Source organism: Orbicella faveolata, unplaced genomic scaffold, assembly GCF_042242905.1.
Source record: "Orbicella faveolata isolate gen_17 unplaced genomic scaffold, um_ofav_v1 contig_13, whole genome shotgun sequence".
In the NCBI taxonomy this organism is placed as follows: domain Eukaryota; kingdom Metazoa; phylum Cnidaria; class Anthozoa; order Scleractinia; family Merulinidae; genus Orbicella; species Orbicella faveolata.
Window position 1 is genome coordinate 29,114,787 of NW_028301540.1, and position 25,267 is coordinate 29,140,053.

Consider the following 25,267-nt stretch of genomic DNA (forward strand, 5'->3'; position numbering starts at 1 on the left):
CAGCCTTATGCTATCATTTCACGTGAGTTAATTGTTTTTAATTGTTTTGTTTACTTCCAGCGCTAATTGGATCTAATTGATGTTCGAATTGTGACGTATAAATTAGACGCGCTCATTAGCAATTGGTCATTTCGCGCAACTACTGATCGAGTTCAGACGTGTTTTTCGCCGCTCTCGTAAAGTCGTTCAATTCGCGTTTTTGAAACTCAAAATTCAATAAGATGAATGTATCAAAGCAAGAACCAGAAGTCCCTTCCAAAGCAACATCTGAGAAGGAGGTAAGAGAAAATTATATTCTTTGTTCAAATTTGCATCGACGAGCTTTGGCTTCGAATCAAAATTTGCAGCGAAAGATATTTCTTCTGAAAAACTCAGGATCGACGTTGAGACAGCCTTCATTCGGCCTGGCAAATCCGAAAAGCTGTACGATATTTTTTGACACCTCAAAAGTTCCAAATTTAATGGAATGAGATCGGAATTTTTTCGTTCAAAGCTGGAAAGATTATAAAGGGGAGAAAGTGTGAAGAGTCAAGGGTCAAACAAATGACGTAACAATGGCGCTAATTAATTGGAACAATTACATTATGTAATTAACAAATTAAGTAAGCACAATTACGCGCTCGCACGCTTAAGCGCGCAGGGACACAGTTACAGGCACGAGTAAAGAGGGAAAAATCGTACACACTTTGCTTAGCAAGAGTTCGCACAAACACTGAGAAACAAAAGCGCAAGGATGTTTTTGATCCATGGCCTTGCACTTAAGTCAGATTCCTTGTGGAGGAAGCAGACCACAAAGCTTTGAAGCGAGATTACTTGGCGTGATGTTTGCGCTGCACAGTTACGCGCTCGTACGCTTACGCCAGCAGAGACACAGTTACAGGCACGCGCAAAGAGGGAAAAAACGTACACACTTTGCTTGGCAAGAGTTCGCACAAACACTGAGAAACAAAAGCGCAAGGATGTTTTTGATCCGTGGCTTTGCAGTTGAGTCAGATCCCTTGTGGATGAAGCGGACCACAAAGCTTGGAAGAGAGATTAATTGCCGTTATGTTCTAACTGATGCCAGAGTCGCAAGAAAAAAAAAAAAATACAATTACATTATGTAATGACCAAATTAAGTGAGCACAATTACGCGCTCGCACGTTTACGCGCGCAGAGACACAGTTACAGGCATGCACAAAGAGGGAAAAAACATACACACTTTGCTTAGCAAGAGTTCGCACAAACACTGAGAAACAAAAGTGCAAGGATGTTTTTGATCCGTGCCCTTGCACTTAAGTCAGATCTCTTGTGGACGAAGCCAACCACAAAGCCTGGAAGAGAGATTATTTGCCGTTATGTTTTCGCTGATGTCACAGTCGCAAAGGAAAAAAAAAACCGTCCTTAGATAAGCGCACTGCGGCAGAGATACAATCACGCCAGAATTCACGATTTTCGGAATTTCGTCAGAAGCTTCGCCTACAGAACAAAGCTGTCGAGCGCCATAATTAAACTGACGTTAACCGTCATGGTTTTGGATATCCGTTCATTATTACATCCATTTTGAAATCGCTGGTGATCCTTGCAATGTGATTAGCTCTCAGCAGTTCAATTTGTTCACCAATCACACCATTTTTATATTTTTTATCCGTGCTTTGGATACAAAATGAGACAGAAAAACGATCTCCAGTCCCCCCTTCTTCTTTTTTTTTTTTTTTAACAAAACTACATCTGGATCAATAAAATATAAGAACTGACCGAAATCAAGGGACTTTTAGGGTGATGAAATTGTCCGATTTCAAAATGGATGTAATAAATTAAAGTAACAATTAAACTTCGTGTCGTGCATTTTTTCTTTTGTCTAAAGTCATAATTACGATTTCACTCGAAATCGCTTGCACACTCGTTTGATTTTAAATCTCGCGCATTTTGCTTCTCCTTTTCCAAAGACCACGTAATTCGCGCGCGCCGTTTTTTTTAACTCTCTACTCAGTGATTGGAGATTTGGTGAACCGCACGAGACCAACGCCGCCTGGTAAAACACGGTTTCTCTTGTCTGATGTATTACATAAAAGTTTTGGTCCAATGAATTTTTGTATTTTTGAAAAAGCTCAAAAAATTGATGCCGTCAAAATAAAAATAGTTCAGAAAATAGAAGGAATTTTAAACCAATTCTCGTAATTTGCGATCCAGTAGCTCCTAGGCAAAGTCAGAGTGAGCCGAGGTTTTGCGTTTTTGCGTGTTTTGTTTGTTTGTTTTTCTTTTCTTTTCTTTTTTTTTTTTGCGTTCGCGTGGCTCACTCACTTTCGCTCGCGTTTCCTCGAGTACAACTTGGATCCTCGTGTTTGCACAAAGAACTCTGGGATCGTCAGGGGCAAATATTGCAAGTTGGTAGAAGAAAATGTTTAGCGAAAAGTTGTTTCGAGGTACAAAAACGGATTTTGGAGAGTGATCCACGATTTTTCGCCGTCGTTTTATCGCACATGGATCTGGGCAATGTTGATAAGTGGAATATGTAATTATACTGCAAAACAGTCGTATTTTCTGCGAACGCGAGCGACGGTCAATAATCGAACGAAAGGTCTAAAAGTGTAAAAACGGCGAGGGAGAACGTGTGACGCTTGCGCGCTTCACACGCGAGGATCGCGCTTACGGCGCTTCGCGCGTTCCGAAAACGTCCGAAAGCGACTGTTTTGCAGTCTAATATGTTTGAATAACCATGAAATATGTGATAAAATCTACCGATAAACTCCGTTGCTTTCGTGAGGTTTATTGTGAAATGTACATCGCGCAATGGGTTTTCCTTTTCTACAACAGATCAAGGGTGGCTATTTGAGTATATCTCGGAATATTTGTATTTAAAAATGCCATTTGTCCGAGATTATGCTTTTCAAATTTTTCAAAACGGTTAAAATTGCGTGAAAAAGGGAGGAAGTTTATTGTGGATTTCTGTTTTAGAGCTTATTTTCTTCCATTATATTTAATTTCTAAGAGAGTCTTTTCTACCATTTTCTCGAGTAGCCTCTCAAGATCAGACGTGTTTTGAAATTTTCAATATTCTTTTCATAAATTTCACAATAAACCTCACGCGAGCAAGGGAGTTTATCGGTAAATTTTATCACGTTACATATTTCACGGTTATTCAAACAAAAACTGACATTTTCTATGTAGCAACATTGCCTGAATACATTTGCGATAAAGCAACGGCGAAAAATCATTGATCTCTTCCCAAAACCGATTTTTTGGAGTCGAAACAACTTTTCGCTCTACATTTCTGCAATGTTTGCCTACTGACGATCTCAGAGTTCTTTGCGCATAACTCGGCAACTCATTCATTCTGATTGGTCGAGAAATTTGAACAGTAAGGCGCGGCTGCTAAGCGAGGTAAACATGGCGGATAGTTTGTGAAGTTTTCGGATATTTAGTCATCGCTGATTTTCCAAACACTGAGAATTAGGGAAATGACTAGCAAGGCTTTTGGACCAAATTCATTTTTAAAGTTATGGTTTAACTTCTCAAGGCATTTTAAACAGTGGTTTGATAGAGTGCCCGAGAACTTGCGTCAGATCAGATGGCGCGCGGGAGAACCGAGGTGCTCTGTAACAGTCTGGATCTCTTGACGATAGGCTCATATAAGCTTAAATTGCTCATGAATTTACCAACGATCACAAAAAGGTATCTGATGATTTTTTTTTTCTCATTTTGCGGTCTTAATTGAAGTGTAAACTAACCTGCCTGCAATAGCTAGATGATTATCGCACTAACTTGAGAACCTGAGTGATATACGGACTAACCGGAGAACTGTATATAGGCCTTCATGGATAGGGGCTAAAAGTACTCACGAGTGACTATGAGTGAGATTACATCGAAAAAATTATTAATTATTGCAATAATTAATGAAAGTCCGTGACCTTTCATTAATAATTGAAAGGCCGCGGGCCTTTCAGTATGCCCGTGCCCTTTCATTAATTATTGCAATCGTAATTTCAAATTGCCCTTACCCTACACCTATCTGATTTTCAAATCACTCCCTGATTACTCCTAGAACTGTATTCCACTCGGTCAAATTACTATGATAATGAAATAGTTTAAGCTGAAATCGTTTGCCGAAATACATCTGATTCAGTAATAACAGGTAGAAAATTGGGACATTTTTCTTTTTATCCACATTGTGGATAAGGATGGCAAGTTTTTGCAGCTGGGGCTCAGATTTTTTTCCCATTTGATTATTCCACCTTGGTATTTTTGGTAACGTAAAAAGTGTCAACAAAATATTAAGGGGCTGGATTTCTTCCATCTTAAGGGGATACAGTACAATGTACATGTATCTTCAGGTTTTCCATTGTCACTATTTTGTAATGCCTTTCACTTTAGAATCAAATGTACGTAAAAGTTATGCTTGCTGATGTAGGTAGCTTATACTATTAATAACAATATCAAGACATGATTAGACAAGTGTGATAGTTCTTCCATCAATATTCTTTGCAATTATCTCTGCTACAGGTCTCCAGTCAGGAGAAAATGTTGGAGAGTAAGGTGCCTCAAGGCATCAAGGGGTCGCTTGGCTTATCATCCATCAGCATGGACATAAGAGGTATTTTCTTGAATGTATAACTGAAACCATCAGGCCACCCATAAAATGTTTTTTTTTGCCTATTTTCTTCCCTGTCATGAAAGTGGGTTGGTTGGTCAGGCCAAAATACAAATTAAATTATTATTTAAAACAAAAAAACAAGAAAAAGAAAATTGACTGAGGGGGCCTGAGTCAGTTACACAGCGCTGTTTAAAATTATAATTTTTTTTTTTGCATTGGTGATTTTTTGCAATCGTGATTTCAAATTGGCCTTGTGCTTTGTGCTCGTCCGATTTTGAAATTTCTCACCCGATTACTTCCTGAATTGTACTTCACTCGGCCCAATTATTATTACAAATGAGATAAAAGGGTCCAAAAATTAAACATCTTTAAAATAAAATGTCCCAAATTGTAATGTCAAAATTTTTTTGCAAGTAATGTACATGGCATGCAGTATAAATTATATCTACCTTGCATGTATCTTACTTAGCATTTTTTTCAGTGCTATATTACTGTTTATTGTATCTATATGAGTGCTTTTCTGGAAATTGCACCACCTGTAAAATTCATATGAAGCTTCATCCGGGACCTGAGTGGCATATTTTCCATATGGATTCTTACAATGTATTATAATCCATCAAATATTTTTGCCTCCACGTGATTGTTCAAAAAAATGCTTGGATATTTGTCCTTGGACATTATCTGTTTCTCAAAGCTCACAGTTTTCCACAAGCTACGCTCTGGGAAAACTGTTCTCTTCTTGGAACAGTTAATGTCTGCAGACAATTATCCAAGCATATTTTTGCATCAAATAGAGACTTTTGTTTATAATGTGTCCTTATTACTTAGTACCAGATGACATTCCTGCTTTTCACAGTTGCTTGTGCAAGTGATCAGCTTGCTTAAATATTATAGTAAAAAGATAATTTACCACTCAAAAACTGATTGATGAATGAATTCTCTCAGAAATGATTTGATGTACTGCAACATGGCCAGTAAGGAGAATTTGTGTGTTGATGATTGTTATATAATAATTTACTTAGTTTTCACCAAATTGCATTATCTATATTTTTAACAGATGCTCGCCAAATCCTCCTCCAAACTATGGAAATCCTGACTGAGCCAGACAATCCAGCGCGTGATCTGCTGGCATCAGCACTTAAAGTGCTTGACAAGGCTCAACATACCATCAACGAAGAGGTGAAAACATAAAATGTCTTTCCTTTTTTATTAAAATAATACAAGACTCAATTATCTGAATAGTGAGATAGCATTGAGGGATAAATAGCATATTAAGCGCTTGTTATAATTTTGTTTTGTGCTATTTCCCTGAGCTTTGAGTGAAAACAAATTAGAAATAAACTGATGTTTCAAAACACGCCTGTTACATTAATTCTATGTTGGTATTTCCTCTCTGACAGTAATAAACCTTGCTGTTTTCTGCTTAAGCAATCGTTCCCTATTTCTCGCCCTTGTAGAGGTTTTTATCATTGAGACAGCATTTTCCAATCCAGTGTTGTACCACCTAAACCATAGTATTCACTCCAGGCAGTCACAAAGGACACAAAATACAGCTGTACTAATACTAATATTAATTTGAACTTACATGCAATCTATGCCTGTTAAAAAAAGGTTTCCTCAGTGGCTGTGCAAGAGCAAAGTGATGCTGTGGAATGTGAAGGTGTGGTCACCGAGTCTCCATGTGATGCTGTGGCTACACAGGAAACACCTAATGTTGAAGACGTTCTGGTCACTAACTCTCCATGTGATGCTGTGGCTACACAGCAAACACCTCATGTTGAAGACGTTGTGGTCACTGAGTCTCTATGTGATGCTCTGACTACACCCGAAATACCTACCGTTGACGAGGGTGTGGTCATTGAGTCTCCATCGGATGTCGTTATGTCACCTAATGTTGAAGACTGTTTGGTCACTGAGTCTCCATGTGATCTGATGGCTACACAGGAAACACTTAACATTGAAGACGTGGTCACTGAGTCTCCATGCGATATCATGATGTCACCTGACATTGAAGACCGAGTGGTCGCTAAGTCTCTAAGTCATGTCGTGGCTACACAGGAAACACCTGACGTTGAAAACGTTGTGGTCACTGAGTCTTCATGCGATATCGTGATGTCACCTAACATTCAACACCGTGTGGTCACCGAGTCTCTATGTGATGCTGTGGCTACACAGGAAACACCCAACGTTGAAGATGTTGTGTTCACTGAGTCTCTATGTGATGCTGTGACTGCAGAGGAAACACCCAACGCTGAAGACGTTGTGTTCACTCAGTCTCGTTGTGATGCCGTGGCTGCACAGGAAACACCCATTGTTGAAGACTTTGAGGTCACTGAGTCTCTATGTGATACTCTGGCTACACAGGCAACACCCAACGTTGAAGACGGTGTGCTCAGCGATTCTCTGTCTGATGCTGTGGCTGCAGAGGAAACAGCCAACGTTGAAGACGGTGTCGTCACCGAGTCTTTATGTGATGCCGTGGCTGCTCAGGAAACACCCAACGTTGAAGACTTTGAGGTCACTGAGTCTCTATGTGATACTCTGGCTACACAGGCAACACGCAACGTTGAAGACGGTGTGCTCAGCGATTCTCTGTCTGATGCTGTGGCTGCAGAGGAAACAGCCAACGTTGAAGACGGTGTCGTCACCGAGTCTTTATCTGATGCCGTGGCTGCTCAGGAAACACCCAACGTTGAAGACTTTGAGGTCACTGAGTCTCTATGTGATACTCTGGCTACACAGGCAACACCCAACGTTGAAGACGATGTGCTCAGCGATTCTCTGTCTCATGCTGTGGCTGCAGAGGAACCAGCCAACATTGAAGACGGTGTCGTCACCGAGTCTTTATGTGATGCCGTGGCTGCTCAGGAAACACCCAACGTTGAAGACTTTGAGGTCACTGAGTCTCTATGTGATACTCTGGCTACACAGGCAACACGCAACGTTGAAGACGGTGTGCTCAGCGATTCTCTGTCTGATGCTGTGGCTGCAGAGGAAACAGCCAACGTTGAAGACGGTGTCGTCACCGAGTCTTTATGTGATGCTATGGCTGCTCAGGAAACACCCAACGTTGAAGACTTTGAGGTCACTGAGTCTCTATGTGATGCTGTGGCTACACAGGCAACACCCAACGTTGAAGACTGTGTGGTCAGCGATTCTCTGTCTGATGCTGTGGCTGCAGAGGAAACAGCCAACGCTGAAGACAGTGTCGTCACCGAGTCTTTATGTGATGCCATGGCTGCTCAGGAAACACCCAGCGTTGAAGACGGTGTGCTCACCGAGTCTCTATGTGATGCCATGGCTACACAGGAAACACCCAACGTTGAAGACAGTGTGGTCAGCAAGTCTCTATGTGATGCTCTGGTTACACAGGGAACACCCAGCGTTGAAGACGGTGTCGTCACCGAGACTCTATGTGATCCTGTGGCTACACAGGAAACACCCTATGTCAAAGACGGTGTGGCCACCGAGTCTCTATGTGTTGCTCTGGCTATACAGGAAACACCCAACGTCGAAGACGGTGCCGTCACCAAGTCTCTATGTGATGCTGTGGCTACGCAGGAAACACCCAACGTTGAAGATGTTGTGGTCACTGACTCTCTATGTGATGCTGCGGCTACACAGGAAACACCCAACGTTGAAGACGTTCTGGTCACCGAGACTCTATGTGATGCTGTCGCTTTACAGGAAACACCCTACGTGGAAGATGGTATGTCCACTGAGTCTCTCTGTGATGCTGTGGCTATACAGGAAACACCCAACGTTGAAGACGGTGTGGTCAGGGATTCTCTATGTAATGCTGTGGCTATACAGGAAACACCTTACATCGAAGACAGTGTGGTTACCGAGTCTCTATATGATGCTGTGACTACACAAGAAATACCCAACATTGCAGACGGTGTGGTCACTGAGTCTCTATGTGATGCTGTAGCTACACAGGAAACACCCAACATTGAAGACCATGTGGTGAGAGAGTCTCTATGTGATGCTGTGGCTGCAGAGGAAACACCCAACGTTGAAGACGGTGTGGTCACCGATTCTTTCTGTGACGCTGTGGCTACACAGGAAAAACCCAACGCTGAAGACGCTGAGTTCACTCAGTCTCATTGTGATGCCGTGGCTACACAGGAAACACCCATTGTTGAAGACTTTGAGGTCACTGAGTCTCTATGTGATACTCTGGCTACACAGGCAACACCCAACGTTGAAGACGGTGTGCTCAGCGATTCTCTGTCTGATGCTGTGGCTGCAGAGGAAAGAGCCAATGTTGAAGACGGTGTGGTCACCGAGTCTCTATGTTATGCCATGGCTACACCGGAAACACCCAACGTTAAAGACAGTGTGGTCAGCAACTCTCTGTGTGATGCTGTGGCTGAACAGGAAACACCCAATGTTGAAGACGTTGTGTTCACTCAGTCTCTATGTGATGCTGTGGCTACACAGGAAACACCCAACGTTGAAGACGTTGTGTTCACTCAGTCTCTATGTGATGCTGTGGCTACACAGGAAATACCCAACGTTGAAGACGGTGTGGTCCCCGAGTCTCTATGTGATGCCATGGCTACACAGGAAACACCCAACTTTGAAGACGGTGTGGTCACTGAGTGTCTATGTGATGCCATGGCTGCACAGGAAACACCCAACATTGAAGACTTAGTGGTCACTGAGTCTCTAGGTGATGCTCTGGCTACACAGGGAACACCCAGCGTTGAAGACGGTGTCGTCACCGAGACTCTATGTGATCCTGTGGCTACACAGGAAACACCCTATGTCGAAGACGGTGTGGCCACCGAGTCTCTATGTGATGCTGTGGGTATACAGGAAACACCCAACGTTGAAGACGGTGCGGTCACCAAGTCTCTATGTGATGCTGTGGCTACACAGGAAACACCCAACGTTGAAGATGTTGTGGTCACTGAGTCTCTATGTGATGCTATGGCTACACAGCAAACACCCAACGTTGAAGATGTTGTGTTCACGGAGTCTCTATGTGATGCTGTGGCTACACAGGAAACACCCAACATTGAAGATGTTGTGGTCACTGAGTCTCTATGTGATGCTATGGCTACACAGCAAACACCCAACGTTGAAGATGTTGTGGTCACCGAGTCTCTATGTGATGCTGTGGCTGCACAGGAAACTTCCAACGTTAAAGACGGTATGGTCAGCGAGTCTCTATGTGATGCTCTGGCTGCGAAGGAAACACCCTACGTTGCAGACGGTGTGGTCACCAAGTCTCTATGTGATGCCATGGCTACACAGCAAACACCCAACGTTGAAGACTTAGTGGCCATTGAGTCTCTATGTGATGCTGTGGCTATACAGGAAACACCCAACATTGAAGACGTTGTGGTCACCGAGACTCTATGTGATGCTCTGGCTATACAGGAAACACCCTACGTCGAAGACGGTGTGGTTACCGAGTCTCTATATGATGCTGTAGCTACACAAGAAATACCCAACATTGCAGACGGTGTGGTCACTGAGTCTCTATGTGATGCTGTAGCTACACAGGAAACACCCAACGTTGAAGACGGTGTGGTCAGCGAGTCTCTATGTGAGGCTGTGGCTACACAGGAAAGACCCAACGTTGAAGACGCTGTGTTTACCAAGTCTCTACATGATGCTGTGGCTACACAGCAAACACCCATTGTTGAAGACTTTGTGGTCACTGAGTCTCTTTGTGATTCTGTGGCTACACAGGGAACACCCAACATTGAAGACAGTGTGGTCACCGAGTCTCTATGTGATGCCGTAACTGCACACGAAACACCTGACGTTGAAGACGGTGTGGTCAGCGATTCTCTATGTGATGCTGTGGCTGCACAGGAAACACCCAACGTTGAAGACGGTGAGGTCACTGAGTTTCTATGTGATGCTGTGCCTACCCAGGAAACAGCCAACGTTGAAGACGGTGTGGTCACGGATTCTTTACATGATGTTGTGGCTACACAGGAAACACCCAACGTTGAAGACGGTGAGGTCACCGGGTCTCTATGTGATGCTGTGGCTGCACAGGAATCACCCAACAATGGAGACGGTGTTGTCACGGAGTCTCAATGTGATGCTGTGGTTACACAGAAAACACCCAACGTTGAAGACTTTGTGGTCACTGAGTCTCTATGTGATGTTGTTGCTACACAGGAAACACGCAACGTTGAAGACGATGTGGTCAGTGATTCTCTCTGTGATGGTTTGGCTACACAGGAAGCACCCTACGTCGAAGACGGTGTGGTCAATGAGTCTCTATGTGATGAAGTGGCTACAGAGGAAACACCCAACTTTGAAGACAGTGTGGTGAGCGATTCTGTATGTGATGCTGTGGCTACACGGGAAACACCCTACAGCGAAGACGGTGTGTTCACCGAGTCTGTATGTGATGCTGTGGCTAAACAGGAAACACCCAACGTTGAAGACGGTGTGGTCACTGAGTCTCTATGTGATGCTTTGGCTAGACAGGAAACACCCAACGTTGAAGACGATGTCGTTACTGAGTCTCTATGTGATGCCGTGGCTACACAGGAAACACCCAAGGTTGAAGACAGTGTAGTCACTGAGTCACTATGTGATGCTGTGGCTACGCAGGAAACACCCAACGTTGAAGACTGTGTGGTCACCGAGTCTGTATGTGATGCTTTGGCTACACAGGAAACACCCAACGTTGAAGACGGTGTCGTTACTGAGTCTCCATGTGATGCCGTGGCTGCACAGGAAACATCCAACGTTGAAGACGGTGTGTTCATCGAGTCTCTATGTGATGCTGTGGCTACACAGGAAACACCCAACGTTGAAGACGGTGTGGATACCGAGTCTCTATGCGATGCTGTGGCTACACAGGAAACAGCCAATGTTGAAGACGGTGTTGTTACCGAGACTCTAGGTGATACTGTGGCTACACAGGAAACAGCCAACGTTGAAGACGGTGTGGTCACTGAGTCTCCATGTGATGCTTTGGCTAGACAGGAAACACCCAACGTTGAAGACGGTGTCGTTACTGAGTTCCTATGTGATGCTGTGGCTACGCAGGAAACACCCAAAGTTGAAGATGGTGTGGTTACCGAGACTCTAGGTGATACTATGGCTACACAGGAAACAGCCTACGTTGAAGACGGTGTGGTTACTGAGTCTCCATGTGATGCTTTGGCTAGACAGGAAACACCCAACGTTGAAGACGGTGTCGTTACTGAGTTCCTATGTGATGCTGTGGCTACGCAGGAAACACCCAAAGTTGAAGATGGTGTGGTTACCGAGACTCTAGGTGATACTGTGGCTACACAGGAAACAGCCAACGTTGAAGACGGTGTGGTCACCGACTCTCTATGTGATGCTGTGGCTACACAGGAAACAGCCAACGTAGAAGACGTTGTGGTCACTGAGTCTCCATGTGATGCTGTGATTGAAGGGAGTGAGATCAGTTCGTCCACAGGCAATGTCAGTGTGGCCTCAGAACCTTCAGTGGGAGTGTTTGAGGATGATATTAATTTTCCTTTTGACAAGGTTTCGTCGCTGGCTGCAGATGAGCCTGCCGAATGCCTTCCTCAAGATGGAACAACTAACATTAATGCAGGTGAGATCAGTGCACCCGTCAATGATGTCAGTGCAGCGTCAGCTGCTATTGATGAGATGGTGATCTTTGCTCTCCGTCTGATCAATGTTTGCTTTTAGTCTGATTTCAGTGAAACCTTAGAACTGTTTATGGGATGTTCATGAACGCGCTAAAGCCTTCGTTTCAGGAAAAGCAACTTACATTTATGAGCTTGAGATCACTAGATCTTCAAATGATGACTGCGAAACCTCAAAACTGTCTGTGACAGTTGGAGAGACCTCTTACGATAACAAATTTCGTATTAGCGTCGGAGGACCCTTCACTCCATTGACCTCGTGGCAACAGGATAAGCTTTTAACATGAACGAGAGTGAGACCAGTACATCGCCAGAGTCCTTGGGTCCTGCCAGTTGGGATTTTCAACTTTGGCATGTTTAACTTGAATGATTGGTTTTTGAAATTGAATTATTTGGCTCCTTTAGCCGCTGGTTATAGCTACTGAATGAGGGTAAACAAAGGTTATTTATTCTTAACTTATAATAGCATTTTAATCCTGATTTTATTATCGACAGTGGAAGGAAGCTTCTCCAATAAAAGCTTAAGATCAAGGAAACGAATGAGCAGCTCTGACAACTCCATCGAGTCTTGTGCAGACCGCAGCAGGAACTGCTCTGAAATCTGGGAGCCCCTGAGAAAATCAAGACGGTTGTCGGAGAACACTGCTAACCTTTGTCAGATTGACACTTCAGAACCTTATGAGGTCAACGCCACAGACAAAACAGTGGAGTTCTCTGAAGAGAATGTGACTCTGCCTGTGGAAAAGCGTCCCTCACTGGATCTGTGTGAGTTAACTGAAGGAGTAGCTGGAGAAGAAACAACAGCTTTGAATGAGAGTGAGATCAATACATCCACATGCAACGTCGCTGCAGCTTCAGAACTTGCAACGGCAGAGGAAATGTCCTCTGAGGACAATGGGACTGTGCCTATGAAAAAGCGTTCCTACCTGGATCTGCGTGAGTTAACTAAAGGAGTAGACATAGATGACACAACTGTCATTGATGCAGCTGACATCACCACATCCACAGGGAACGCCACTGCAGCTTCAGAACTTGCAACGGCAGAGGAAAAGTCCTCTGGGATTAACATCACTCTGCCTTTGGAGAAGTGCTCCGCTCTGGATGTGCACGAGGCAAATGAAGTCTTGCGTACACGGGAATCAGGGAACGTTTATGAAGGTGAGATCACGGCATCCAGCCACAATGTCATTACAGGCCAAGACCTTTTTATTGCCGCGGACGAGTACTTTGAAGGTAAAATCACTCTGTCTATGGAAAAGGTTTCCTTAGTGGGTGAAGCTGACCATGCTGAAGCCATTGCAACAAACGGAACAACCAGCAAGGATGAGATTGAGATCGCTGCGTCTATAAATGATGTCAGTGCAGCTCCACAAGTTTTCTTTGGAGTGGAAAAGGTTACCTCACTGGATGTACTCAAGCCTGCTGAAGCCATTGCGACTGACGAAACACCTATCACTGATGAGAGTGAAGTCATTTCGTCCATACATAGTTTCAGTGCAGCCTCAGAAGTATTAATGGTAGGGGAAACGCCTTCCGAGGCTTATATCACTCTGCCTGTGGAAAAGCTTTCCTTACCCGAAGTACATGGACCAGTAGAGGTTGTGGCTACAGGAGAAACTACTAACCTTTATGAGGTTGAGATCACTGCCTGCGCATATGATGGCAGTGTCATCACAGCAGAGGAAGCTTTGTCTGAGGATACCACCCTTCCTGTGGAGAACGTTGGCTCGCTAGAAGTACACCAGCCAACTAAGGCCGTCGCCTCAGAAGAAACAACCAACTTTGACGACGACAAGATTGCTGCAACCACATGTGATGGTATTCCGGCAGTGCAAGGGCGCTCTCAGGATAAGATCACTCTGCCTGTAGAAAAGGTTTCCTCACTGGATGTACACGAGCCAGCCAAGGCTGTGGCTACAAAAGAAACAACTACCTCTTATGACTGTAAGATTACTGCCTATAATTATGACGTCAATGCAACTTGTAGGCACTTTGTGATACCTTTGGTTCCATTAAGTGCTTGCAGGTTTCATTGGGATACATGTATTGTTTCTTTCTTGTTGTATTGCCTTGACAGCCGAGTTTTAGCGAGTTTAAGCAATGACGACGGCGACCCCGAGGACAACGCCCAGTAAAAATGGAGTTTATATTTTACCTGTGAATTTCGCAATTTTTGTTTTTTCGTGTACGTATTGGTCTCAAAAATTGCTCAACCGTCAGCGTTCAAATCCAAATGAAAATACGAGTAAATTGCTGCTGTCGTTCGCGTTCTCCAAAATACGCAGAGCTTGGTTATGTCATGTTGTTTTTGTGCAGAGGACGGCAAAGAACTCTACAAATATTTATAACGGACTTGCACAGCCATTGTTCTACTCATTAAAACTTTAGTTTGGTGGCGTTCTTATTGCCCTTGCAGTCGTGGTTTGCTTAAGCTCTTTTATTGAGGTTAAGGACTTTGAAGTTCGAGTTTAAAATTGCATGGGAGTTTTGAGTGGGAGTACAAATAGATCGTTTTTTTCATGTCAACTGTAAAGTGCCTGGCGGTACCTTGATGTTGCGATCGAGCTATTAAGTGTCTGAACGGCCACTTTATTTATCTACCGAGATAGTCAATGTTGTGGTTTCTCGCCGAATGTACACACGCTATTGTTTAACAGTCTCTTCTCGAATTCTTTAGTGACTAACTCATCAAGTTTTAACAAAGGAAATCATGAACATCGTGTCGTTATTTGGATATTGGATCTTAATTAGGATAAATTATTTACGCTTTATTTCAATCTCCGTTTTCTCCCTAGTTTTAGTTTCGATTGAGAAGATATATCAAACATTCAAGACAGTTCCATTGTTGTTGGACAACATCCAACGACTATTCAAGACGGTGTTTAACGACATTTCCAAACACATCAACGTTGGTCAAAAACAATCTGCTGCGCGTCGTATTTTCGACTCTCTTCTCGATGTTTGGAAATGTGGTCGAACACGGTCTTTCGCGTTTGATATATTACATAATGAAGTGTTTGGAATTTCAGTCCTATATAGTTGAACAAGATATGCTCTCATATGCTGTCCTAACTTAACTTGGCACTAAATTAGCTTTTTGATATCACTTTATTTATCAGCAGTGGAGAGAAGCTTGTCCAGTAGAACCTTAAGGAAACGGAAGCGAGCCTCTGAAACAGCCAGTGAGGGCTCTGGCCAAGCCAGCAGGAGCTGCTCTGTGCACAAAGATTTCGGCGAGCCAGCAAGGAAATCAAAGCGCTGTTTGCTGAACAGTGGAGCTGATACAGCTGCCTGTACCTCCAAGGCTACCACTGAACCAGCCGTCCTATCTGAAGGAGCTGAAGCTGGAACCACAGAAACGGCTGACAATGAAGTAAGTGTGTTCACTGCATTTACAGCTCTGTCAGCTCTGATGTTGTTAACATAATAAAACTAATTATGTGAAATCGCAAACCGATCGCTCGGTCAATACGAGATCCGAGGTTTGAGATTTTCCCGTAAAGACCGAACGTTCGAGGTTAATAAGTTGTTTATGATCAGGCATTTTGTTCCTGCAGGCCCACGATCGGCCCGTGGGCATTACAAGAGAGGAATGCCCTAGAATTAGCCAATCAGAGTGCGCGTTATTTCGGTCACAAAAACAATCCATATCATAATTATTATTATTATTGTTGTCTTCACCGACTTTAATCAAATTATATATATATATTTTTGCAATTATTAGACGATCAAAATCAAAGCCGAGGGTATCCCAGCTCCAAACTCTGGTGCAGAGAGTCCAGACACCATGGGGTACGTGCATTACTACCTAAGCACGGCTTATCAGCTCTTGTGTGGTGCCATGAAGCGAGACCCAGCTGGTACCCTTCCTGCCGTGGAAAGCGTCATCCAGCAGTCTCAGGTAAGAGGAGCAGTTATGGTTGGTTATTATGGATGAGACTAGTTCTGAAAAGACCTGTTGTTACTGACTGGCGTTTCGTCAACCTGAGCTGAAGTCAAGTGAATAGTGTTTGTCAGTCGAGGGTGTTGTAGGTCTGGTCCGTTAAAAGTGAATGGTCCGTTTTAGCCGTGATGGTATAGGAGAATCTTTGTTTACAATATTTGCCTCATTACCATAAGCGATACAATTTCCGATGGAGCTACAAAGAGATCAATACTGAATATTGAAAGGGCACAGCACTGTCCCAAGGAATTTGAGCGCGATGTATTGAATACTTGTTGTGCGACGAGGGTTTAAAAGCTCAAAATTTTACAAAGAATGTAGGAGCTCATTAGCGCTTTTGCCACACAGAAATTTTGATGTTTTTGAAAGCCATTTTCTCTTCGAATATTACACCCAAAGGGCCAAAAATTTCACCACTTACTAAGTTTCACAAGCTCTTTACGTTTTTGTACTAAAATCGTGCCTAGTATGATGCCTTCTATGCGCGAAGTCCTATGTTAATGAGGAAAAATGTAAACAATGACGTCAGCAAAGATTCGCCTATATATTGGCTGAAAGACTCGTGTAAAGTTTGTCAACAGGCTATCGTTCTTGTAAGTTTCAATCCGTCTATTGTTAATCAAATTAAGTCGGTCTCTTTGAGTTCCGTCTATTGTTAGTCAAATTAAGTCTGTCTGTTTGAGGTCCGTTTGTCGGTTTTGTTTATGCTGTGAATAAGTCGTTTGTAAGGTGCCGGTAGTCGTTTTCTTGTGTAAAGGACGATAGTCCTCAGCCCTCTCTCAAAAGTGAACTAGCAGAATACGTGGGTCTTGATATATTGTTATGATTGATCATATTATTATTATTATTATTATTATTATTATTATTATTATTATTATTATCATTATTATCATCATCATTTCCGTTATAGCTCAGTGTGTAGTTTCCAGCACATTTTGCATTTTCACTTACCCTTACATTTTCGTGTTCTTGTATTGCAGGAGGCTACTGCGGCAGAGCCCCCCCAAAACAACAGGGCTCGTCGAAGACGAGTACGACGAGTCTGGAATGGGGAAGCGTTTGTTCCCGAGGTATGTCAAAAAATAACGATTATTACTGTGAAATGGTTATTTTACACTGTTGAGTGTGTACTTATTAGTGTTTCTAGGAATTACATCTTTAGATTAACAAGCAACTTAAATGAAGGGACGCAACAATTGGGCATGCATAAATTGAGTTGTTTTTTTTTTTAATGAAGGGACATAACGATTGGGCATGCATTAATTGAATTTGTCCCTTCTATTTCCTGCAGATAATATTTTTGACGTTTTAAATCAATTCTGCTAGTTTCGAAGACCTCTCTTGACTTGGCTTTTTTTTATGTTATAGGAACAGAAACGGGAGCAAGCGGAACCCTATCTCCGTCGGCGAGGCCCACGGAGAAAGTGAGACGGCACTTTAAGTGTCGTCTCTTTTTTTTTTTTTCCTCCTGATTTGTAAAAAGCAACACGTGTATGCTTGGTGAGCGGGTCAAAAATATTTCAAAACAAAGTTAAAAAACACAAACAAAATTCAAAATTGAAAAAAACAAACCCTTCTTTCCCCACAAGGAGGGTTTAGACTTTCGGGATTAAAGGTTAGGTGGGATAATTGGGGATATCCCACCGAACCTTCATATACCCCCTCTCCCATGATTAAGCCTGCACAGGGGCAGTGGCCACTGCCCCTGTGCACGCAGACAGGGATAGTGGCCACTGCCCCTGTCTGCCATACCCTACTTCCTCGGTGATGTAGTAGCTCTCGTAACGTATAATATGATTGGCTCGCTACCCTAGCCAAAAGAAAAGACCAAACAATTGAAACAGTGACTTGGACTTAAAAACAATTGAAGCTGCTTACAATATCAAACAAAAGCAGGTTATGAGAGCTACTACACTACCGACTCCCTCACCATCATCCCGAAAAAAACAAATACCAATAATACAAAAATAACAGAAAAAATCAAAAAAATACAAAAACATCACAAAAATATAAAACTTTCAAAAACCCAAAATCGAAATCAAAACCAAAAAAAAGTTAACAAGCGGAAACACACCAACAACTTTCAGGTTTTAACTTGTTAACAAGAAAAAACCCGACCAAAAATCCCGAAGACAAGCCCATTCAATATTTCTCTATTGCCTTCTGGTGCTTTGGCGGTGCGAAGAACTAATGAAAAAGTCATAAAAACAAGCTCACCAAGTATCATGATGTTGCACTGGATTTCAAATGTAAAGCTGGCAAAGATGAATAAACTACATGCGAATTTTCAAAAGCTGTCAAATCACTTATTTAATAGCGATATGTCTCATTCTTGTCGCCCTTGCCTTTCAGTAGGAGGTGTGCTTGCCGGTCAAATCAGGGTTTATACAGGTCAGAAAAATGGTCAGGGGAATAAAAAGTCTTCAAGATCGGGGAATAGTCAGGAAAAACTAACATTTAGAAGAAAAGTCAGGGAAAATTGACATTTTATATATCACCGACGAATTTTAAATACCATCAAAGGCTGAAGGAAACAATCCGGGCCACTTCTGATCTCAGTGATTCTTTCCCTTACCTTTGCTCCTAGGGTTTCTCTATATGCACCTCCGGTTCTCCTCCCTCTTCAAAATTCGATTCGTTCCGGGATGTGAAGATTGTAAAGCCTAGTTGACACTAGAAGGACGTTATGTCCTAACGTTTGTAATGTGAACATCCTGACATAATGACAATAGCAACATAGCAGCATGAACATAACTACATAAGTTAAAAGACTGATCTTTTTCTTATGTCTTTAGGTCGATGTTCACATTACCGACATTAAGCGATTATGTAGTTAAGTCATTATGTCGCTAGTGTAAACCAGGCTTCAGTTTTGCAGGCTAACTAAAAACTTGACACGTTGATGACGTGATTGACTTTATTATTTATCAAGTATTGCTACTAGGCTACAAGGGGTAGCTTCATGACGACAAGCTAACAAGGTGGGCAGGAAAAAACAAAACAAAACGAAAAAGGAAATTCTCTGCGTAATTCAACGACATATATACAGCACCGCAAATGATCCCCGACTGCAAATGATCCCCGACTGCAAATGATCCCCGACCGCAAATGATCCCCGACCGCAAATGATCCCCGACCGCAAATGATCCCCAGACCGGAAATGATCCCCAAATTGGACCGCAAGTGATCCCAGATGTGGACCGCAAATGATCCGCCGGAAAACGAGGAATGACATGGAGTTTGGTTCCATGTTATTATTTCTTTATTTTATGTTCATCATCAAAACAAATAACTTAGAAATGGTACACAAGCAGTATCGAAGACGTTTCTCGCGCTTCGCCTCGGGGAACATTGAAAATCTTGGGGAAACAAAACTCTTGGAGAAACAAAACTCCGTTGGGGCTAGTCATTAAGTGTTCTGCTATACCTCGCAACTCAAATCGAACCTTAGCCAGCTGAAAACAGCAAAGCAAAGTGTGATAACTATTGAAAATCTCTATCTATTTACTAGTTGAACTTAAGGTGACTTTGCGAGTCCTCGCATGTCACGTCGTGGATTTTTACAAAAATATCTCAGCTGTTTGGTTGATTAATTGCTGTGGTGTGGAGTACAGATATTCTGCTGAAGAAAGGAACATTGAGTGCTTCAACCTGGACGTTTATTACTAACAACAGTAACTGTAAATGTAATAACATGTAAGGGATTCCTCGGATATTTGAACTTACATGTAGTTGAAAGAACTTTTATAGCATGTGCCCTGTGAACAGGCGCCGCTCTAGTCGAGGATGGAGCAAAGAGAAACCCATGTAAAGAATATAACGTGGCTTTTGAATTCAGTTATGTCTTTATGACAACCTTTATTAAGGTAATTCCTCTGAAATAAAAGTGACAATAGATTTTTGTTCAAACTTTGTCCACCGAATATTTGTCATATGATAACTTCAATTTTGAAATAAAAAAGGGGGGTGCCCATGCTCATTAAGGAGCAGTGAGGCATTGAAAATGCCCCATTTTGGCATTATTTAATGCTTATTATAAGAACGCATTCCCAGTCATTGTGAGCCCAGACTCATAAGAACACGCATTAAACTACAGTCAATACATTGTTGTCGGACACAAATAAACATTTTAAGTTTGATTCAGACAGAAAGCTAAATCCTTAATTGAAAATTTCAACCAAATTTCTTGACGTGGTTACCGACTGCAAAATAGAAAAGACTACAGTATATCTGCTATTTTTCTTATTTATTCTACTTTCAGCAATAGAAATTAGATCAGTCTTTTCTCACGCAAAGCTTATGATTAGTTGATTACAATGACTAGAAAAAAAATTGGGGGTGCCCGTGCTCGTTGGTGAGCTAGAGCCATTTTTCAACTGACAGAGCTCAATATCAAGGCAAATCCGTCATGTTTTCATTATGCTATTGCACGAGCGCGCGCTAATGACGCCATAAATAATGTGCGGTAAGGATGTGGGATGCAAATGTGAAGAATGACCTTAAGTGGCACACAAACGTTTTCCTTGTGTAGTCTCTCGTTGCTTACACTGTCTTCTCGAGTGGTATAAAATGACACCAAACTCTAACGTGTGTTATCGTTTCAGCCCTTTTGGACGAAATTCGTTCAAATCTTTTATACGATAGCCGGATTTGGATATGGTGTGTCATATTCTCTTGGTTTGATGCACTGCCAAAAATGATCGGTCGACAAAATGGACAAAAATAACACTGAAGCTCATAGTCCTTGTGCAAAGTTTAATTATTTTCAATTGACTTATTCCTGTAATTTGTATCACAATTGTTTAGACCTATAGTACCATGAGATCCACGAAGATCAAAGACACCAAGTTCAAGAAAAGGAAGAAAAAGACCAGAAAATGGTGTCACATCTGCCACGATTTGATGAACTTTTTTGAGACTCTAGTTATATTTACTTTGAATGAATGCTATCCTTCTAGTTCAAAGAACGTTCACTTATCACGGAAATCTAATTGGTAAATCATGCATCACGTGCTTGTAAAATAGCAAATCACGCATCACCTTATGATCTCCTGTCCCGCACCACGCGGCTAATTTGGTCTCAATTACGAATCAAGCTGCTAATTTTGAGGCGATCACGCGTCACGCAAAATCCCTTTGCCAACCTCTTTACTGTTTATTTGTTTTCTTTCGATTCATTTCTTGGAAATGATTCACTAAGTGGCTCCTTCGTTCCGTCTCAAGATGAAGTGACTGATATTTAGTTATTACACAGACACGAGCGTTTTAGTGGAAAGTAGACTGCGACCCGTTACATTCATACAAAGCAGCCTCCGGGACCAGAGTGGCGTTGTTTCAGGTTATCTATGACGTCATTAATTTCCAGCTTTTTCACGGTTTTTTGCGGAAACTCCCTGAAAATGGCGAGCGGTAGATTCATGTCCATATGATAAAAAGAAAATTGCACGGCGAATCGAGGATATGAATTTTATTTTCTTGAGTTAAACATGATATTTTTCTCAATCGCTTCGCTCGTTTGTGAAATATTGTTTATACCACCCGAAAATAATCTAATTCATATCCTCGCGCCGCTGTACGAGTAACATCTTCCATTTGTTCCACATTAACAAGAGGACAGCTGATAAATAAAGAAAAGCACCAGTTTTAGGAGATGTTGTTTCGATGTAGTTCCGAATTCTCAGATTTTATTGCAAAGGGACTGTATGACAGCGAGTATGGAGAATTAAAATTGCTATCTTGGTGCTCAGTTCTTGCTAACTTTGTAAACAAAAGCCCTGCACTCCCGCGGCATATCGTCGTTATTGTAGTGAGGTACTCGCCCTTTCTGGACAAGAATCCACACTCCTTGACTTTCAAGTTCAGCTATTTTCCCACTGAATTCATCGTCTCCGTCTGAACGAATAGAGAAACAGATAAGTCCCCCTGTAACGACAAAACAAAATGCAAATAAAACAACAGCGGTAGCAACGGCAACGCCAGCAGGAGCATATTATAAAGCGAATACAGAGATAAGTTGATCCACAGGGGACCCGAACAATATGTATCAGCAATAACAAAATCATTTACATTCATGTAAAATAAATATACTGCATGTTATTTACCTGTGTTCCTCAGCGTGTCTTTTTGAGCCGTTTAGAAGGGATTATATATTTGAATAGAAGCGAAGGCGGTTTACATTTCAAATCTCATCTTGTCTGCCGCTTTGCAGACATGATGCTCCGATTGCGTCTCGAGTTTTTGTTGAGTTTTTTTCCCTTCAAATCTCTTCTATTAAACGGCTCAAAAAGACATAGGAACACAGGTAAATAACAGCTCATTTATTTTTACATGAATGTAAATGATTATGTTATCGGCTGATAGAGTGTTCGGGTCCCCTGTGGAGTGACCCAAGAGTTGAATTTGAGACTACCTGCTGAGAACAAATCTAGCGGCCTCCTCGCCTTATAATCACTCAGCTACGCCCCCTTACCTTGCGGGAGGGAGGGGGAGCATTCTGGGGGAGGAGGAGGAGGAGAAGGTCACTCACCATTTCTGACCATCCTAATTATCTCGTCAAAGGCCGCTGGCCGGACATGCGCTAGGATGAGAGTTCCGCAGCAGACAAGAGCGTCGTATTCGTCTGTCTCGACACCAAGAGTTCGTTGGTGACTGAGCGGGGCGCATATGAGTTTCTTGTAGGCGTTTTTCTCCTTTGCCACATTTAACATTTTTTGCGAGATGTCCAGCGCGTCGATATTACCATAGCCAAGTTTTTTAAGCTCTACGCCAATTAGTCCTGTACCAGCACCAGCATCCATTATTCGGACTTCACTTTTCGCAATACTCCCTTGGAAGACTTCATCGACTGCTTTATCGAAAAATTCCACGAACGGCTTATGGTTGACACAACCAGCTGAATTGATATCCTAAAGCGAAAACATTATAGAGCTAGTTCGTAGTGTTTTGCAGACATTTTAACTCTAATCGATGGTTCAATTTTGAGCCAATGACTGTTTCAGTATCCTAGATCACGCTTCCGCTACTTTCCTCCAGCTTAAGATAAAAGAAGCTATTCATATTCAATGGGAAAAACCTACACTAAATCATCAACTTTATCATGTTAATTTAAAACTTTCTTTGTAATATTTTACATTGTCATGTTTCCTTTTGTTCTTATAGTCAATTAGCATTTTGCGTACACTACATATTCAACTCTGTACTTTGTAATTTAACCTGAAGATGACAGATGATTCTGTTGAAACATGTTTTTAAAACATGTTGTTTCTAAAAATTTGAACAAAAAGTACTGTAATAGTACTAAAATGGTAACAATGCTTTAAAATTATATTATTTTCAATGCAATCCAAACCGCAATCGTGATAGACACGTTTAATTCTACTCAAATCCCCCCCGGGGGGGGGGGGGGACTCCCATATGAAAAGATCGATCGTAGTCGTCGTCTTGCTTAAAGGTATAACTCAAGGATTCTGGTCTTACTTCTGGGGTTCATCACGAAACGCCACTATTTTTAGCTGTCAAAGTATCGTTTAGGGTGCACTCGAGGAAATAATAATGAAAAAGCGCTATTACTTCCGAATTTAGTCTCAATTTTCCGCAGGTCTCTCGAGTCCGGTCTACTAGCGCGGGCTCTTTTCCTGAACCGCGGCTGGTAATCGAGCTTTATGGGTCAAATAAAGCGCGAGCCACGCACAAATTTATCTCCTTTAGGGTTTTAATCCAAATTTTCCGAGGAGCATGTCTGACCTTTCATATAGGAGTCCCCTTCCCCGGGCCTAAATTGCTGGCTGCGTGTCAGCGAATGCGGCTAATTCTCAGGGGTTGCTTCAAATAAAACTTTTTGCCTCACCTTGTCATAATCCCTTGCCCAGCTATCATATACACGCTTGACGTCATCGTCTGTTGATTCTGCCGTCAGATTGGACAATCGGCCGCCGTAATACTTTGAATATCCTGCCTGGTGATCTCGTGATGCCATTGTACGCTGAAATTAACCTTTGCAAACGGTACAGTTCAATGTATTGGCAGCACCGTCAACTGAAAGCAGTAAGAGTAAAACTTTTTGTCAGTACTTCAGTATCCCCGTCTCGATCTACACAGTAATTGAATCCCGATAAATGGTCATAAACGCAATATATATATATATAGTCTGCAGTTAGTTCTATATATATATTAATGTAAAAAGCAGGTCAACCATAAATGTAAGGAAGGCAGAGATATACATCTACAGTCCACAGTCCGCAGTCCGTAGTAATGACCACTGACCTCTCCATTGATTTGTTTTGAGACCATAGCGAGTGACTTGCATTTTGCTCGAATTATACAAAATAGACTAGATACAGTCCAAGTTGTTCAGCGGTCAATGCGCCCAGCTTGTTCTCAGGCAGGTCACTTGAAGAAACAAATAATTCACCAGTTGAATATTTACAACCATGCCCGATAAATTGAAATAGGGTCTACCTACGAAATATCTCCAGCTTAGTGGACAAAGCCAGACTTGAACACGCAACGTCAGGATTTCAAGTACGGCACTTACCACTCGGGCACACACGTCCTCAGGTTTCGATAAATCGCCGTTACGGAACGTTTCAACAAAATCGGGAAAATGTTTGCGAGCAGACCACAGGTGACCACAGGTCAAGCAAGCTAAGCAGGAATCATAATCCTTTGCGCAGAAAGAATGTGACGTTATTCCATAGACCTTATTGACGAGGTCACGCTTTTCAAATTTTTTCATTCAAACAACAAATAAACCTCACCGTTCCATTTATCGTGTCGGATTTAGTATATATAAGTAGTTTCATACGAATCCATCGCAAATTCATGAAAATATGGGGCCCCAAATTCGCCAATGTTTACAACGAAAGAAACATCTGCACCCAGGCATGCATTTGTTTGTTAAAATTATCAAGTTTGGGGTTATCATTTTCCATGACTTTGGAACGGATTCTAATGAAACTTCGCATATTTACTAAAATCGGCATGATCAACTGTTCTATTTATTGAGGCGGGTTTTTGTTCATATGAAAAATACGAAAAATTGTTTATATTGCGTGATCTTCCGTTGTATCGTCAAAATGCTCCATTTCGCTGGTTTTACATGACACCCAAGATATCACAGGCAGCCCAAGA

At 42.2% G+C, this 25,267-nt stretch overlaps 2 protein-coding genes across 2 annotated transcripts; one reads left to right on the forward strand and one right to left on the reverse strand.

The window, feature by feature from the left end:
• Window positions 1-221: 221 nt before the first annotated feature.
• On the forward strand, window positions 222-18,431 carry LOC149115907 (uncharacterized). Its single transcript, XM_089285728.1, has 10 exons — window positions 222-278; window positions 3,622-3,654; window positions 4,483-4,573; window positions 5,631-5,752; window positions 6,185-12,140; window positions 12,691-14,139; window positions 15,315-15,568; window positions 15,920-16,096; window positions 17,119-17,208; window positions 17,507-18,431. The coding sequence occupies exons 1-10, from the start codon at window positions 222-224 to the stop codon at window positions 17,564-17,566; spliced, it is 8,289 nt and encodes a 2,762-aa protein (XP_089141854.1). The 3' UTR covers window positions 17,567-18,431.
• Window positions 18,432-20,878: 2,447 nt separating this feature from the next.
• On the reverse strand, window positions 20,879-24,805 carry LOC149115908 (methyltransferase-like protein 27). The gene is made up of 4 exons (XM_089286006.1): window positions 24,672-24,805; window positions 23,985-24,172; window positions 22,665-23,043; window positions 20,879-22,060 (listed from the first exon to the last, which is right to left on the reverse strand). The coding sequence occupies exons 2-4, from the start codon at window positions 24,111-24,113 to the stop codon at window positions 21,882-21,884; spliced, it is 687 nt and encodes a 228-aa protein (XP_089142132.1). The 5' UTR covers window positions 24,114-24,172; window positions 24,672-24,805; the 3' UTR covers window positions 20,879-21,881.
• Window positions 24,806-25,267: the final 462 nt, after the last annotated feature.

What these genes read in the sequence shown, in the direction of transcription:
- LOC149115907 (XM_089285728.1), top strand. Translation starts at nt 222, where the DNA reads ATGAATGTATCAAAGCAAGAACCAGAAGTCCCTTCCAAAGCAACATCT. An exon ending in AAGCAACATCTGAGAAGGAG is followed by an intron (nt 279 to 3,621) that starts GTAAGAGAAAAT and finishes ATATAAGCTTAA; the next exon opens with ATTGCTCATGAATTTACCAA. An exon ending in TTACCAACGATCACAAAAAG is followed by an intron (nt 3,655 to 4,482) that starts GTATCTGATGAT and finishes TCTCTGCTACAG; the next exon opens with GTCTCCAGTCAGGAGAAAAT.
- LOC149115908 (XM_089286006.1), bottom strand. Translation starts at nt 24,113, where the DNA reads ATGGCATCACGAGATCACCAGGCAGGATATTCAAAGTATTACGGCGGC. An exon ending in GGGCAAGGGATTATGACAAG is followed by an intron (nt 23,044 to 23,984) that starts GTGAGGCAAAAA and finishes TTTTCGCTTTAG; the next exon opens with GATATCAATTCAGCTGGTTG. An exon ending in AATTAGGATGGTCAGAAATG is followed by an intron (nt 22,061 to 22,664) that starts GTGAGTGACCTT and finishes TTGTCGTTACAG; the next exon opens with GGGGACTTATCTGTTTCTCT.